The sequence below is a fragment of the Drosophila arizonae genome, chromosome 3, assembly GCF_054131065.1.
Source record: "Drosophila arizonae isolate 15081-1271.41 chromosome 3, UAZ_ARI_1.0, whole genome shotgun sequence".
NCBI classification, from domain to species: Eukaryota; Metazoa; Arthropoda; class Insecta; order Diptera; family Drosophilidae; genus Drosophila; species Drosophila arizonae.
In genome coordinates, this window is record NC_142923.1 from 8,655,579 (window position 1) to 8,673,632 (window position 18,054).

General features: G+C 40.2%; 1 protein-coding gene across 6 annotated transcripts in view; it reads right to left on the minus strand.

Annotated features, from left to right (window-relative positions):
• Positions 1-3,642: 3,642 nt before the first annotated feature.
• Positions 3,643-18,054, minus strand: part of IA-2 (tyrosine phosphatase IA-2) — a 51,022-nt gene continuing 36,610 nt past the window's right edge. For all 6 annotated transcript variants that reach the window (XM_089463956.1, XM_089463955.1, XM_089463954.1 and 3 more), the window contains 9 exons: positions 14,904-14,957; positions 12,460-12,517; positions 10,956-12,392; positions 10,808-10,891; positions 10,118-10,742; positions 9,781-10,002; positions 9,508-9,705; positions 9,278-9,444; positions 3,643-9,216 (listed from right to left, as the gene is read on the minus strand). In XM_089463956.1, the coding sequence (XP_089320082.1) occupies positions 8,742-9,216; positions 9,278-9,444; positions 9,508-9,705; positions 9,781-10,002; positions 10,118-10,742; positions 10,808-10,891; positions 10,956-12,392; positions 12,460-12,517; positions 14,904-14,957 (3,320 nt within the window). In that variant the 3' untranslated portion in view covers positions 3,643-8,741. The remainder of the gene's footprint in view (positions 9,217-9,277; positions 9,445-9,507; positions 9,706-9,780; positions 10,003-10,117; positions 10,743-10,807; positions 10,892-10,955; positions 12,393-12,459; positions 12,518-14,903; positions 14,958-18,054) is intronic.

Genomic DNA, 18,054 nt, shown 5'->3' on the forward strand with positions numbered 1-18,054 from the left:
ATAAGCAATATTTACAATATTTACATTCATATTGCAAAACATTCTTTATTCTTTATTTTTGCAATTCATCAAATCTTAGCTCACATTTCTTACAGCTATAAATTGGAATAGCAAAAGTTTTGCTTGCGTCACCTAGCAGTCATGTCGCAAATTACATTGTGGCGCCATCTATATCTGAGAACGTTCAGCGTTAACATACTCGCGTGCCTTTTATCAGATACTGAGTACAATGGGCAAAATTTATAATAATGATCCGAAATATATATACATACAAACTGTACATGCTTGTATGAGGATCTTCTGAAACAAATAATAACAAAGAACCATTCCCTTAATTGCAGTTACTATACTATAAAATATATACTATGAAAAGAATTAAGCAAAGAAAAATGTGCAAAATTGAAATACCATAGAAATGTCATAGGCTTGCTTGTCTTTACCATTGGATCGATCACACGCAGTCTAAAACTGCCGAAGCAGGTGCAATTCTTATTGCCTGCCTTATATACCCTGTGCTACATCTACAATCAAACATATCCCATCTGTAAGGCAAGGCGTTGATGAATTAAGCACTTAAGCCAGCTAAGTAAATCAAAACCGCAATCAAGAGAATTGCTCTGGGCACATTTATTGCTGTTGTTGTTTTAGTTGTTGTTGTTAATGTTGCGCGCTGAGTCGAGTCTGAATGTCTGGTGCTCCTGATACTCTTCCTCTTCCTGTCGCTATCGCCGCTCCTCGTGCTCCTGTTACGGCAACGCCCAGCTGCAGTGGGAAACAACAAAGAGCTTGCCGCAAACTGTGGCACACTGTGGCACACTGTGGCACTCTGTGGCTGCCTGTAGGTCGGGGGTCTCTTGTGGGCACTGGGAGTGAGAAGACTCTATAATCTCGTTCAGTTAAGCGTCACGCATGCCACTCCCCTAAATTGATATGCCGGCCATGGCAAATGCAAACGCAAACAGCAACAAACATCATCATCAGACGGCCAAAAAAAAATAAGAAGTGCCAGGGAAAGAACGAGAGCGAGAGAGTGTGAGAGAGATGGAGTGAGAGTGAGATAGAAACGCAGTCATCAAATCGTTCCTTGTCGCTGGCTGTCGCTTGGTGTTGTTGTTGTCGCTGTTGGTTGCTGGCAGTTGGTGGTTGGTGGTGCGGCGGCATGCGGAAAATCATCAAAGCGTTTGCACGGCGGCTTTTTGCCTTTCATTGCGGCATTTCAAAGAAATGTTCCGACACACGGAACAGGCGAACAGAAACCAGACGAAAGCTGAAATTGTGCCAAAATACCAAACGAAATCGAAAACTCGAAAAAAACATACACACACACACACACACACACACACACACACACACACACATGCACAGGGGGCAGGGCAACTCAGATGCGGTTGAACCACCACAGCAGTCGCTAGCATATAAAATTGGCTATGACCCGATTTTCTGCTAGTTTCATTATTATTTATTTATATATTGTGTGTATTTTTTGGCGCGGTATTTTTGCTTTGTTCTGCAAAGCGAAGCGGCGCAAAGGGGTGGCAAGTGGCAATGGGCAATGGGTGCGGATCTTAGCGGGTGTACGGGCTGGCTTGGCAAAGGGTGCTACACCTAGGGGCGTGTCTGTGGCGTGCAGCATAATGAAACACATTGTGCAGGTCGGGCACAAGTGCTCGAAGCTGTGCGATAAGTATGTGATTCCTTGCTCACTACACAAACACACTGCTTCTACCACGTAACGTGAAAATTTGCAAAAATGTGGGGAACTGAAACTGGGTTTGCCTTTAATCCAAATAACATATAAGTATAAGTAGAGTCCGATCTATGCAAATAAAAAATTGCGCCAGATTTTTGTTGTCCTTTTTTCAAAGGGGTTTTTCTTATTTTTTTTTTTTTAATTTTTATAATTTTTTTGTATTTTTTTTTTTTTTTCAATGCTTGCTTTACACCAATGGATTAAATATGTGAATATTTGTTTATATATATATTGATTAACGAGTATTTTGCATAGTGAATGTGCTTAATATGTTTTTTGGCTATATATATATATATTATTTTTTTCAGTGTAAACACTTCTTTTCTTGGTTATGTATGTAGCTAGGACTTGCTCCATTTGCTAAGGATGGGACTCTTTGCAGAGTATCCAAAAAAAAAAATACTCTAAGGCGAGGAACCTACTGGTTTAACCCACCCCCAATAATATATATATCGCGATCGATCAACATTTCCCAAGGGAAATGGAATTGGAATCGCAGTGTTGCCTATACTCTATATATGTATTCTTAATATGATCGGTATATATATATATATATTGTATACAGATCATATTTGTTATAATTACGTTCTTTAGACATGCAGTACGTATTCTTTTCTTTACGTCTATTTCATATAGTTGGCCGAATGTTTCTCAAAAAACAACAAAAAAACAATTTTGTGCCTCTGCCTTTAGCACTGCCGTGCGCTTTTTCTTAGTTTCTTAGTTTCTTCATTTGGAAGCTTTGATTGATTTATTTTTTCAATGCAAATGCATATTTGCTTTACGATTAGAGATATGAGGACAACTTGACTGACTTTGTTTAGAGCCGAGTTGTCTTTTGTGTAGCTTTGTTTAAAGTATAGAAATTTTAAATGAATTGCCAAATTGCCAATTTTTTGGGATACAAAAAAAATATTTTGGAGAAAAACATATAATTTTTCAAAAGCCAATTATTTTGTAAATCAGATATTAGAATTTTTTCGCATAACAAATATTTGAGATTTGGATAGAGTCTCCTAAAGCCAATCGAAATTATTCTCATAAAATATATAGATATTTTTGATAAAATTAGAAAACTTGTTTCACAAAAATATTCTTGCATTTTCAAAAATATTTTTTTTTTGTTTTTTCAGGAATATAACCGATTTTCGAATCAGAAGGTATACAAATATTTATTGAATTTCAGTAACCAAATTTGGAATCAAAACTTTGACTAAATAAACGGAATAAAATATTGACGAATAATTAATAAAAATATTCTTGCATTTTCAAAAATATTTTTATTTTAAACAAACGTATTATGGAATAAAATTTGTGAATAATTTGAGTAATTTCAGATAAACTTAGTATGCGCCAATTGCCATAAAATTGAATAAAAAGGGGGAAGCTGAAAAAAATGATATGCACACAGATATTTAACCATAGAAAATGAATTTGTTGTGGAACCAAGTAGAAAGTGTTTGTTACCTTAACCAGTGTTGTAAGGGACGTACATAGCTGTGTGGTTATGTGTGTGTGTGTGTGTGTGTATGTAGGTATGCCTGTGTTGATTGAGATTCTCCAATCCTGTAACTGTCGATTGAACAGAGATAGATTACAAACTATGTAGAGAGATTTTACCTATATAGCAATGAGTGCAATGGCGATTCCATGCACGTCTTACTGTGGAAAAGTTAAGTGGTGTTGTGTTTACAGCGTTTGGTAGCTTTCCGGCCATTGGAATGGACTTTTCGCTTACTCTTGTTAGACAGTGTTACTAATATATTTGCTTGTGCTCGCAGCTATTCGGTTTCACATTTGAGTGCAATACACTGAGAATCGATTTGAGTGAACTTTTTATGGTCTTCGATTTTGTTTGGTTTGTTTTTCCTTTGTTTTGGTTTTGAGATCTGTTTTTGGTTCTGGGTTTTTTTTTTTTTTTTTTTTCAAGGGTTTCTTTATTATTTTGTTGTTTGTATTATAATAATAATCGTAATTATTACCGGTTCTACATAATTGATGACATCATTATCATAATCAATTGTCATTGTTTCCTTGCTCTGCTAATCATCAATGCTCTGTATTGTGTTTGTTTTGATTTACATTTATACATCCAGTTATACATATATATAAATATATATATATATATTGGATTATATATGTATGTATATATGTATATATTATTTTTAGTATATGTAGCGCATATTACACAATGGCGCGTTACATTTAGATATATGATCTCTCGTTTGCTCCGATGGAGATTATTATATATATCGATCGATTCAATTAAATTACTTGTTTTTATTTGGTTTTTGTTTTGCTGAATAATAACATTTATATATATTTCATTTCTCTTTGTATGTATGTATGTAATTGTCGTAAATAATTGAAGTATACATTTATATATATTTTGTATTCCTTTATTTTTTGTGTACATTTAGATATATATTTAAATTGCATAGCGATTTCAATTTAAATATATTATGTTATACATACATATATATACGTGAATATATATATATGTAGATGTATCTCTTAATTATGCTTGCACAAAAAACCTTTAATAGGTATGACCATAAACATGTTGTTGCCTGTTTATGTTAGTGTGTGTAAATTTGTTCGTTTCATGTAGTCGTGTTTATGTTTCTTTTCATATATTTTTAGTATATTTTAAGTGGCCTCAGCCAGCATAATTTTTTCTGCTGGTTTTACAATTTTTTTGTAATTATTTTTTATGCACTTTTTTTTAATGTTTCTTTAACACAAATATCGCCGAGTGGCTAAACAGAGATATTTATATTTATGTATATATAAATATTTTTTATATATGTTATACACATCGATATTTGTCAATCTTATATATTATAATTTTATTTATTTTCCAAAAATGTATGAAAGCCTGCGCTTGGTATTCGACTTCGCTTAAGATGTATTTTGTTTAATTGAAATATACAGCAATATTTTGTATTATATTTTCGCATATACATATATTTAATTTTCTGGATTTTTATTATACATTATATATGGTTTCATTAATTACAACACGCATAGTTTTTAATGTGTGATAAATATGCATGTTATATGGATATTCATATTTTATTTTTGTATTTATTTGTATTTGTATATTTTCAATTTCTTTTTTGGTTATTCAAGAAACTGAAACATTTAACATATCGAAATAAGCCAAAGTTTTGTTAAGTTTTCGTACTCCTGTTATAAATCATGTTGAACGTCATATGTATTTCACACTAATCTAGAAACAATGCTGCATCAAGTTGATAGCTCGGAATTCGATCGAGAGAAATGATACGATGAACGCTTTAAGATATCGGCAAACCATATTTAGCTTTGTGGTGTCCATGTTTAGGTCGGTTTTTTTTCTTTCTTAATATTTGTAGTATCTTTTCAGGGTGTCCAATGCTAAGATGTGCGTATTTACAGCCAGTCCAGAATGTCCGTCGGTACGTCTACGTCTTCAGAGTCAGCTTGCGTTTAACTAGGAACTCAAACCATTTTGTATGCAGTTCGTCGGTCATTTAAGTCTGTCCAGATCGGTCCATGGTTTGTATCTATCTGTGCCAGCTGTACTCGGGCAGCGATCGTTCCTTGCTCTCGATGGAATTCAGCTAACAAATTGATACTAGCTTTGTTGGTATGTATTTTTATCCATACTATAATTATTACATTTATTGGAAGCCTCGCTCTCTGTACTCCAGCGGGAGCTGTGGTTAGAGCTAGACTTCGGGGTCATAATGTACCGTTTTTGTTTTTGCCTAAGCATTGTCAAAATCTTTGTCAATTTTACATTTTTGAGAATAGTTTTTTTTTTTTTAGATCTTTGTATATCTATGTTACACCATCAATGAAAATAGTTTTAAGAAATGATAACTTCTGTGCCTGAACTACGTACGCATACATATCGTATATTGTATGCTTTTATTATGTATATAAACATATATATAAATATATTTATATATATTTGTATATATTTATATATATACTTTATTTTTAAATTTTATTATATTATATTAAATTTTGCTTGTGTTATTTTGTAAGTTCCGTTCAATTTGCTACGCATGGTTGTATGCTTTTGAATATAATATAATTGTTTTTTTTTTTTCTTTTCGAATATACATCAATAATAATTGCCTTTTATATAGTTTATATACTTTTTACTACAATACATTTAGAGTTTATCGTCTTCTTCATTTTGGTTTAGTACACTTATTTAATTTGTTTTTCGAAGAACATTTGGAAATATTTGGTTGTAATTTGTATTGAATAAACACTGAAAAAACATTTTGTTAAATTAATGGAAAAAACTCACTACTAAATATTAAATTTTCTTTTTCTTAAGTGTTTTTTAAAACTGTAAATTTTAATTTGTATTTTTTTTATACTTTCTACCACGTTAATAAGAGTTTTTAAGAGTTTTTTGCAAGCCCCAAGTTGTTGTTGGGCCTGCCACAGTTATTGTAATATTGTTTTTTGCTTTTGTGTTGTGTTTGTGTATTTTTAAAAAAATTTAATGAATCTTGTCATTGTAACGAAGGAAATACTAACAAACAAATATTGCGTCTAGTTAAGTTTTTCGTTTTTGATATTTTCTTAACATTATTTAGTTGACATTTGGTTTTTTTGCTTTCAAAAAGTTTTTCTCAAACTACAAATAACGCATGTATTTTTTATTTTTTAACACCAACTGCTACAGCAAACTGTTAATTATTTTATATATATTTCTCTTTTGTTTATGGGTATTTTTTTGCAGTAATTTTTGTGCTAACTTGCAGCATTTGCATTTAAATACATAAATTTTCAGACACTGCGTTTAATCAACTCAGCTGCTCTTCTGTCCATTAAGGAATGTATTATATTTTGGTATTTTTGATATACTTTGTTTTAGTTTTCTTTGTTTTTTTTTGCTTTTTTTTTTGTTTTTTTTGTTTTTTTTTTTGTTTTTGTTTTTGAATAATTTGCTCTTACATAACTAATTTGTATTATCTTTAGTCAGTTGTGGATATCATTTGTAGTCATTTGTATCATTGTGGCGATTCCGTTTTTTTGTGTTTAGTGTAACGTGTAATGCAGTATTTTTTAGACACCGCACCTAAACCATGTGTTCTTAGTTAAGTTCCTGGTTAACATTTAGCTAATTGTCCATTTGAAACATTCAAAGGGTCATGCCTGAGTGGGGATTTCATTTAGTTTGAATCGTATTTTCATGTGATGTGTGTGTGTCAGTGAGTGTTTGATTGTATATGTATTTTTGTTGTTGTGTTTGTAATCGTATTTGTATATGCGTATTTAGTATTTTCTTATCATGTTCTATTGCATGCCGGCGAAAGCATTAATTAACAATTTTGTGTGTTGTTAAAGCTTCGATTTCTAGATGTTGCGCTATCTTCTTCTTCTCCAGATATGTGTGTGACACACCCTCCTAAACGTTTGTTTCGACATGTTTCTAGGGAATCGGCGAGTGCGAACGGTTTGCGAGCAGTGCTTTTAGCTGCCTCGAAATCAGATGAGAAATACATGAGTTTAAAGCGCTGGGCACAAACTGCACGAACTCGCTGAGCCTAGTGCCGATGTGGTATTTTTTTTTTATTTTTCATTTTTGGTTACTGGATTTTGGTTCGAAATAAATTCTTTTGGGATTTTGGTTTAATGAGAGAACTGAACAAATAGAGAGATTATGCATATATATAGACATAATAATTTGCACACATATGGTTGGTAAAACAATATTTAAATATGTTTTGCTGAAAATTTACACTCAGATATAGTAGTTAGTTCATATAATATAATATACTATAAATATTGACACTCACCATATTGTATATGAATAATGTATATTGTATATATATTTATAATATATAGAGTTTTTTTTTTAATATATAATAAATTTGTATAAGTAATTGTCGTACACATCAATAGCTTTTGTATCTGCATTTTTGGTTTTTAGTTTTTTTTTTTTTTTTTTTTTTGTAAATAGAAATTTTTGCGTTTCTTCCTTCGTTTAGGTACAAATTTTACATTCATTTTCTTGCGGTATATATATATATATATATAAATATATATATATATATATAGAGATGTATATGTCTGCTCTTGTATATGTATGTTGTATGTGTGTCGCGTGTTGTTGTTGTTGTTGGCATATGTATACCATTAGTTTCTTTGTTGTTTGTTGTTGTTGTTCATATTTCTTGATCATCTATCCCGCTGATTATATCAAGCACATCGATTAGAGGTTTATATGCACACCAAAAAGTAAAGGGTATTCATATGCGTGTTTTATGCCAACATCGATAGATAAAATGCATTCATAATTGAATTTAAATGCTTAACAGCTACACATGTATATGTATATATATATATATATATATATATAACATATACATATATATATATAAATATTTGTCTTGTATATAACACTCAAATAATGTTTTTCCCATACTTTTATATACGTTTTATATATATTCATGTACTTGATAGAAATATATGTGCGGCGCGCCGAATGCGACCACAAGCTTGAGTTGACCCCAGCCAGAGACGCTCTCAACGGATGACACGGGCTGGTGTGCGAACCCGTTGCAGCATGCTGGCGATGGGGCAAGCTCTGTGGCAGCATTGCAAGCGCTATAAAATTATTTGGTTATTCTTTCACTTGGTGCAATTTGTGCTGAACATAGGCTTAAGATATACATATACATATAGTTCTTTACATATATATATATATATTTAAATTTTGTTTTTAAATAATAACTGAACAGTTAATGCGTATCCAACTCTGGCCGACCATGTTGAGCCCTTTTCGAACCTTCCAAGTGCTTAGACCTTTCAACATAAATTGCATGAAAACAATGTGTGTACTTTAATACTAGCTACAACAACTAAATTAGACCCCCGAAACGCTGCAACAAACGTGATGTAAACTAAAGAATTATTATTTTGGTTATTTCTTTGTTTTTGGTTTCTTTTGGTTTTGTTGTTTTGCTTTTTATCTGCGCGCCTATTTCTTCTTTTGCTCAGCGGACGCCTTGGCGTCCTTGGGAGTGGACTCCTTGGCCTGCCCCTTCTCCTTGGCTGCGGCGGCTGCTGCTGCTGCTTTGCTGCTGCTGGTCGGCGCTTCCTCTTCGGCAGCCTCCTGTGCCTTGTCCTCCTTGAGCGGCTCCTTGGTGGCACCATTGTCCTTGTCCAGCTCACGTTTCTCGCCCGACGTGTTCGCCGGCAGAGCCTTCAGTATCGCATGCACCTCCTCGGCCACGGCCATCAGCACGAACTCGAACTGCTGGCGCGTGGCCACCAGGCCAGCTCGCTGATCCCGCAGGTGCTCCAGTGTGGCGGCAATGTCTATTTCGCGTGCGCCCTTGTTCATGCGTCCCAGCACCAGATCCAACAGTATGTAGGAGCCAGTGCGTCCGGCGCCAGTGCTGCCATGCACCACAATGGGGCAGGAGCGACCACGATACGACTTGTTCACCTTGCTGCAAGGCCCAGGAGAGTTAATACAAAGAGAAAATATATACGAGATCCTTAGCAGCTCACCGTCTAAAGTCCAGCAGCGCCTTCGCTTGCGGCGGCACGCCCATCTGCGGCCAGGACAGGAAGTGGAACTGGGTCACGGTGCGTGTTTCGCTAGTGCGCAAGTTTTTCAAGTAGAAAGAACGTACGAGGTAATCATCACACCAGATGTGCTCACTAACCAGGTGAACCTAAGGCGAACAGAGCTTAGTTTAGTTTTTGTTGCCAAAAGGAGTCGGTCGGAGTGCGCTTACCTCATAGATGTGATAAACCTCCGCACCCTCTTCCGGCCAGTAGCGCGCACAGGCCACCTCTCCATTCTCCTGCAGGCGACAGAGGGCAACTATGACAACAGCGCCCTGCTCCCAAATCATTTGCCAAAAGTGCGCCAAGGTCGAGGGCAAGGGCCCCTGGGCTGCCACATAGGCGGGTGCACGAGGATCGTGATCGGTCTGATTGCGGGTTGAGATCAAAATATAACGAGCTTTAAGGGAATTCACTTCTAAGTCTAAGTCATCTCTACTCACAATAGTTGAAGCATTCACATAGTCCAGTCCCTCGGCATTGGCCAGATGGTTGAGCACTACCCGCGAGTGATCGTAGGGCAGCGGAGCGCCGGGTCGATTCAAGTTGGCGCATTGCGGCTGGGAGGCGGCATCTCGGGCGCTAGGTTCGGCCTCGTAACGGCACAGCGCCTCCCACTCACGCTGCAATCGACCCTTGTTCCGCAGATGATCCTCCATATATGACTGCAGAAAGAGAGTTTAGATTAGAAGATGTAGTTCTCCTCGATTTACCGCACTCCCATTGGAGTAGTCAGATGGACGGACAGATGGGTGGACAGCAAGGCGTTTCTCTACTCACCAGCACCATGTGTCCAGTTGAGATGTCCATGTTCGTCAACGCTGGCTCCTCGCTCCATGATGATGTGCTGGAGCGTGATGATGGCGGCCGGCCCTCGTTCTCCTTGCTCAGCGAGGTGATGCGTCCGCTGTGGGCCTGATCGGTGGCATTGGCACCGCCGCCGACACCACCACCACCAGCGCTGCCAGTCGTTGTGTTGCCATTCTTTCCGGCCATGCGTGCGCGGCAGAGCTCTTGATAGTCTTTGCTGCAGCTTTCCGCACCCGACATGCCCGTCTGCAGGCCGCCCAGCTTGTCGCGTTTGCGATCGTGCCGCCTGATCAGAATGAGCGTCACAAAGATCACAATCACAGCCGCGGCGCCTGCACCGGCGAACATGTAGGCCATTATGTGGGTCACATCCGGCCCCTGCTCGGCCAGCTCAATGGGCGACGCAGAGATGCTCGAATCGCGCAGATCCTTGACCCGATCGCCGACGCCGGCGTGCAGCACATAGAAGCCGACGCGTCGCTGGATGTTGTTCTTGACGCCGCGGTTCTCATTGATGTAGCGAGCTACATCAGCGGCCGTCTTGCGCTCGGGGTTGTTTGAGTCCACCCGGAAGCTGACTTCGTGCGGTTGAACGCTGCAGAGCAATGAGATGAGAGCTATCATCAATAGTAATTGAGACCTAATGATCATAGAACCTACGTTAAATAAGAAAAGTATCCCTGCATGTGTAGTATTTGCGCCAGCTCATTCATGATGCGCTGCCCATCGTACCAACTGTCAATGCTGCGTGGAAAGAAAAAGTTGAATTCGGGGAATTCCAGTTCGATTTTGGTTAGCTTGAGCTTACGGGTTCTTCACGAACACATGTGCATATTCAGTGTCTACGGTGTGCGGCGCATGATCCTCGTCCGAGTGCTGCTCCTTGACGACCTTCTTCTTCTTGAACGGCTCGTTGACATCGCCGCCCTTGATGTGAGCGGGCAGCACCTCCTTGTTGACATCCTTGCCATGCTGTGGCTTCTCAGTACCCACTTGGTTGCTATGCTCAGAGGACGGTGGACCCAGCTGGGGACCCGGTTTCTTCACATCGAGTCGCTCGTGACGCGCAAAGCCCAGCATGTTGGCCAGCAGCGCTTGCTTGATGTTCGCTGGCTCGTCCGCCTGCGCCGAGTCCTGCTGCAGCTCGTCCTGCGGCACCAACAGCAACCCACCCTCCGTGTAGACGCGCTGGTTGTGTAGGGCGCGCGGATAGCTGTTGGATGCCAGCATGGCCTCCTCCTCCAGGGGTGTCAGCGAGTTGCGGCGCAAGCTGGTCTCGAACGCCAGCTCCTGCTCCTGGACATTGACGTCGTTGTCGCTGGGGCGTCGCTTCATCAACTCCGGCTGGACAGCCAGCTGAGCCAACGGCTCCTGGGCCAGGCCCTGCTCGTTGGCCAATTCGCGGAAGAAGGAGTGCTTAAGCTGCTGTCCACGACGCTTGAACGGCGCATAGTTGTCCGGGAAATAGAGCTCACTGGACTCGTTTAGCTCATCGGGCAGAAATCCGGGTGCGGCCGACGGCGGATCCGGGTCCTGGGACTGCGACTGCTGTTGTTGCTGCTGCTGCTGCTGCTGCTCCACAATCGCCTCCAGCTCGTCCATGGCATTGGCTGGCTGTTGGTTGCGCTGATAGGGCTGCGGATCGGGCTCGGAGGCGGCCAGTATTTGGTAGAGCTCCAGCCGATTGCGCGGACTGCCTGCCTTCGAGTTGGCGTCCTGCTCGGCCAGTCGCATCGCCATCCGTTGCCGTTCCGTGTCCAAAAACGCATCCATCACGCTCGGAAGCTCCAGTTGTGAGTTCTTCATGTGCCCGTCCAGCTTGCCAAAGTGCTCCAGCTCGCTGGGATCGTGACGCAGCCGACGGCGATCCTGCAGCTGCAGCTGATGGAGGATGCTATTGAAGCCGCTGTCCTGCGGCTGCTTCTTGTGCATCGCTGGATAGAATTGCGCTTGCTGCCTGGGCTGCGTCTGATCCAAGTAGTCCGCATTGCTCAACTCCAGCTGCTCCGCCTCCGGCGGCGTGAATCGCACATAGGCTAACGCGCTCGCCGGGTCGCCATAGTCGGGTGGCGCTGGCGCCAAGTTGGCGCAGAGGTTCGGCGGCAGCTGCTGTTGGCGCTGCAGCGAGAAGAGCGCTCCCTGGATGCGGCACTGCACGTATTGATGGTCCCAGCCTAGGCCGGCGCCCTGCAGCTCCTCCAGCATGGTTGCCAGCACACGTGATTGGTCCTCGGTGAGTGGTGTCCTGCGAACAGACAGACAATACAATTAGCATGTCGCACTCGCATGCAAATTGCGACAAGGATAATTACTTCTCAATGTCCTCGACGTCAACTCCAGTGGTCGGAATGCACTTCCCAAAGATGTTGTCTGCGGAATGCAAATTATGCGCAATTTTAATAGGCCATGTAACTGCATTAATAGCGCGTGTCTTACAATGTCCACAATGCACTACAATCCCCACTACCGCCTGCCCAGCACCCCCGCATTCACTCATTCATCCCATCCACCTGCCACACACACAACACATTGGCCACCTTTTGTTTTCGCCCTGATTTACGAGCGTTTAAATGCATATCCTTGCCGCTAGTCTCGAACCTCATTTGCATAATGTAAATGCGGTCTGGGCTGAAAAAACTGCGACTGCGACTGCTACTGCGGCTCCCAGCTCCCCATATAATAAATACCTCGACATGTGTGTGAATACACTGATAAAAAATTCATTAAATATTGTTCGCACTTCGGGATGTGCTGCCAGCCCTGAGCCTCGCTATGTTCTCTGAGTATGTTTTCAATTTTTCTGAGTGCAGCTTCAATTTCACATCAACTTTCTAAGCGTGGGCGTCGATACACTGGCAGAAATCTAGCCCAATTTTATTGAGTCAGCCTTGACTTTAGATTTTTGCAGCATTTGTTTTATTCACATATGATATCAGACGTGTGTGTGTGTGAATACACTGACAAAAATATTCACTACTCATTCACTATTTTCTGCCTAGCAACAAAGTTATTTGACTTTTCTTTATGTCTATGTACAATATAAATTTTCCTGCGGATTTTTACTTTGATTGACTATATTATGCTTACAATATCAAATCATTGTCCAACTGGACCGATTTTAAATACACTTACACACTCAAAACAAATCCTACAATTTCTAAGAATTTGTCTCAATACACTGTCAAAAAAAATCTCCAATATTTATTTATACCATCTGCATCCTTCATGGCTTTACCACCTTTTCCTTTGCCTCCTTTCCTATTCCATACAAAGTCTATAGCAGATTTTTCCAAGTGCAGTTTCCCCTTTTACATTTGAGCTCGAACATTTTTCGCTTTTGGGGTCAAACAATTCATTCTATTTTATTTTCTTCCCTTGCAATTTTCACCATTTTTCGCAGGTTTTCTTCTTCTTCTCGAGCTGCAGCTGCAGCTGCTGCAATTGTTCTCAGTCGGCCCCGCCGTCAACGAAAATTCACAGCGCTTACATAAGTAATTGAGTGTGTTCTCGATAATGCACTGTTAGTCCCATTCCCAAGACCCCGAGTCCTGCCATTGCTCGCCCAATTGTTTGGGGCTCCTTTTCTGGTCCTTCTTTACGCTTTTTAAATGCGCTTCGCTTTGAAGCACTGGACAAATACGAAAATTTATACTTTGGGCCGGGACCAGCGGCTGGAAAATGAATCCCAAAACTCAGATGCGCCTGCTACAATTTGACCCACAGAATGCCATTTTTTCCCCCACAGAGCGGTCCGAAGTGCATTTCTGGTCATTGGTCGCAATCACCTTTCCCTCTGAGGAGGTTGTGCCCCACACGCCTGCCGCGCGTGTGTGTGTGTGTGCGTGTGAAATCGTTTTATGTTGCAGCTTCGCCTGCTATTGAGCACTTAGTGCTATCGAGCGCCCTCGGGCTGTGCAGTCCACGTTTCACTTGGGTAAAGCACCAAAGCCTGTCATTAGTTCAACTGTTCAGATGCTCAACAAAAATGCTCTTAAATGGAAACGTTTTCAGCTGCAACTTTATTGGAATTGAGTGCAAGTCTCTAGGCAAGATTTCGTCTGTTTTTGTGTAAGAATAATTGGTTAAGAATTGTTGAATGCTCAGGTTTTGTTTCGTAAATATGACAACTGTTATTTATTTATTTATTTTTATTTTTATTTTTATTTCATTTATTTTTTTTTTTGAAGATTTGCTATCTCCCTTTAAATGCTAGACACGCTCAATAGAAAATATATGCACTAAAAACAGTATTTTATTATCTTTACGCAACACACTCATCAGCTGCACTTAAAATATATGCATACAGTTTATATATATATATATATATATATATATATATATATATATATATATATATATATATATATATATATATATATGTGTGTATATTAAGTGTTTGCTGATAGTGCAGAAACAAAAAATTGTATGCATATATTTTAAGTGCAGCTGATGATATATATATATATAGATACATATATATTTTTATTTTTATTATAACACATCCTCCAGCTATATTTATTCTCTCTAAGAGGCAAACTTCAGACCATTAACGACAAGCAACCCGGAGATAAGCATCTATTGCCTAATTCTCACCCATTTTAAATATCATACAATATTTTCGCACAGTTTATAAAGACACTGGCTGACACTTTATAAACACACACAATCAGATATTGTTGTTACTGCTGCTGTTGTAGTGTGTATATGTATATGTATATAGAGTTAATCGACTGTTGTCGTTGATATCTGAACTTACCATCGTAACAGACCTCGGAGTGGGGTATGCAAAGCGTCCTAACAAACTGGCAGCCTGCAAGCGAAACAAAGAAAGAAATCCACATGAAAGAGTTGTTAGCACAATGTAGACGAAAGAAAAACCAAGAATAATGGGCACAACAACAAGTTTCAGTTAAGACATAATAATGTGGTAAAAGCCAAATCAGCATTACCCCCGCACCAAGCAAACGCTGGCGAGGCACAGGCACCACCCGAATCACTCGAACCAGCAGCGACGGCGGCAAACGGTTTAGAGTTTTGGCACGTCGCCATTTTGTCGTTGCCTGTTTGCGGTTGTTGTTGCTGCTGTTGTTGTTGTTGTTGTTGGTGTCATGTAGCACTTGCTTGGCTCTTGGTTGAATAAACGCTTTTTATGAGCATGTCGCACATGACACACGCCACACACACACGCACCACATCACTCACACACACACACACACAGACACGCATCTGTACCCACAGCAACAGACAAACTGCAAAATATCCCGACAGGATCCCCAAAAATGCTTCTCAGTCAAATAGCTCTGCTCACCAAGCGATTGTTGTTGTTGCCGGTGCTGTTGGCTGTTGGCTGTTGGCTGTTGGCTGTGACGTCAAGACAAGAGACTGAAAAATGTGGCACTTTCTTGTCGCCATCTTCGACGGGGCGCACATGAGCCACCAGCTCACGTTGCCCACGTCAACGCCTGTCATTACACGCGCAGAAGACAGCCGCTCGCTCTCGTTCTCGCTCCCACTTAGACTCTTACTCATTGGAAGCAACTCCCACTCCTTTTCCCATTCCCTTGTTCAAAAACTTTGTTTCTTTTTTCTGTTTTGCTTGTCAACACGAAACACGCTGCTTTTGGCTGCGCTTTAACTTTTCCCTGTTGACGCACCAACATTTCTTGGCCATTAATTAAGCCGCAGTAATTTGTGTGCGGGCAGCCGTGGGTTAGTTTCCAACCCACCAAAAACGCTGCTGCCCCTCGCTCACTCTCCCTCTCTATCTCTCTCTCCGGATCTAACGACCCCACATTCATTCCCAATTGCCAGCGGCCTCGCGTACTGAGCACTTTAGGCGTTTGTTTTTTAATTGTTGTATAATTGCAGGCCGAGCATGGCTGAAAATTAATCTCTTGAGGGCCACTTTACATGCCCTGCCATCAAATAGAAGCGGCCACAGTCAACATAATTTGGTTTCTTGCGAGCAACCAGAGAGATGGCGACTGAATAGAGCGTAAGCATAATATTGACTTTGGCAACTGACCGGGTTAGGGAATATAATAAATAATATATGTAATTGAAATTAGAAATTGCAGGAGAATGGTTGTGGAACTGTAAACAACTTTTTTCTAATTTTAAATTTGTTTTCTAACTTATCTAATTCATCTTTAGAGTTAATCTGTGTCCCAAGCTGTAGCTAGAAAACATAAAGAAAATGTATTATATCAATTTGAACTATTTTCTGTATAATGATAATCATTGTGTTTCAAAGTTGCCTGAAAATATTTCCTAGATCTAGAAAAAATACCTCAAAAATACCAAAAATATGACGCTTGAACGCAAGTAATAAGTTTATCGAGACGATTTTTAAGCCTAAGGTTTTTTATTTTATACGTAAAGATCTCTTGAAACCTGATGCCGGTTTACCTTTTGTTTCTTTAGAAATAATTATAATTTATTATCCACGTCCACTTTGAACTTTTTCTACCCAGCTGCAGAGTATGCGTCAGTCGTTCACATTGTAGGTACAGGCACACTCTGTTTTTATGTCACTGGCCTGAACCTTTTTTGATAAGCGCCCAAAATAATATGCATAATTTTAGCCGTTTTCACGCCATTACAAATTAAGTAGACCCTATTTTGTGGGTCTGTTGAAAAAAGTGTTGCCTAATTCAAGGCGCAGGGGAAACAAATGACTTCATCCGTCAGTCGAGATGAATGTGGACTGTGGAATGTGGCTTGTGGCTTGTGGAATGTGAAATGTGGCATGCTGAAAGCAGTCAAGCAGCCACATTTAGAGGCAGTGCAGCCTTTTGAACATGCCACGCATTTTATTCTTATTCTGGTCAGGCCATCAAATGTCAATTTGTGGGCAAGTTTATTGCACACTCAACTGCAACATTGTTGGCCCATAGCTGCCGTCTGTCTGTCTGCGTGCCATTTCTAAAGAATTTCACGACTTCTGTGTCAACATGACAGATTGAAGCGCACTCCGTGAACGGAGCCCAAACTGTCAATAAATGTGAAAAGTGCTTGTCAATAGTTGTCAAACGAGGCCAATGTGGCACGTGTCTAGCTGCCACTTGCAACACGATACCCAGCAAAAATACATCTCGCGCAGTTCAAAAGCAATTTTGTTGCCAGTCTAATTGACGCTGGCCAAGGACATAGGCATGGTCTAGCTAAGTAGACCGGCTGCCAGCTGCCAGTTGAAGAGCTGAAGAGGGACTGCAGCTAGACACCAACGCAATCCTAGCATTCCAGCAATAATTTATGCTATAAGAGCAGACGCTTAACTCTGACTGGATTCCAGTACTATATCATGCTAGGCCACTCGGAACTCTCGACTCTGTGTGACCTGTGTGTGTATCTTACATCAGTAGCCTTTTCCTATACTATCATGGGAAACCATTCAGAACTCTCTACTCGGAGTATAGCAGCCAGTTTCATTTATGAATAGACCTTCGCCTCCCGCAATAATTTATACTATACAGGAAAATCAATTATACTATACATCAAATCATAGCTCGGAAATCTTTACCCTTACCCTTTACCCTTTCGCGGAAAATATTTTCTTAAAGAGCTCCGAAGGATCAGTCAGTCTAGCTAGCTTAGACTGCTGCACACATTCTATTCCCTTCAGTCGACACTTCTTCACTCTCTCAAGCCAAGCCATTTAAGTAGGCCAGAGCTCACTTTCATTATACTAAAAGCCATATCTTATATCCTACGACTTATCATATTGTTGTATACCATTCAGCTAGGCATACAGCCGACAATTTACATGCTGCACTATAATCTACCTACTCAGCCCAGCTGGCTTCCGTCATTCAAGTTCTTAGCTCACTTCCACTCTATAAGGAGCACAAACGTTTGATGGGCAAACTTGCATCCCACACTTTATGCGCTCCGCTCCTCAGCCCGCT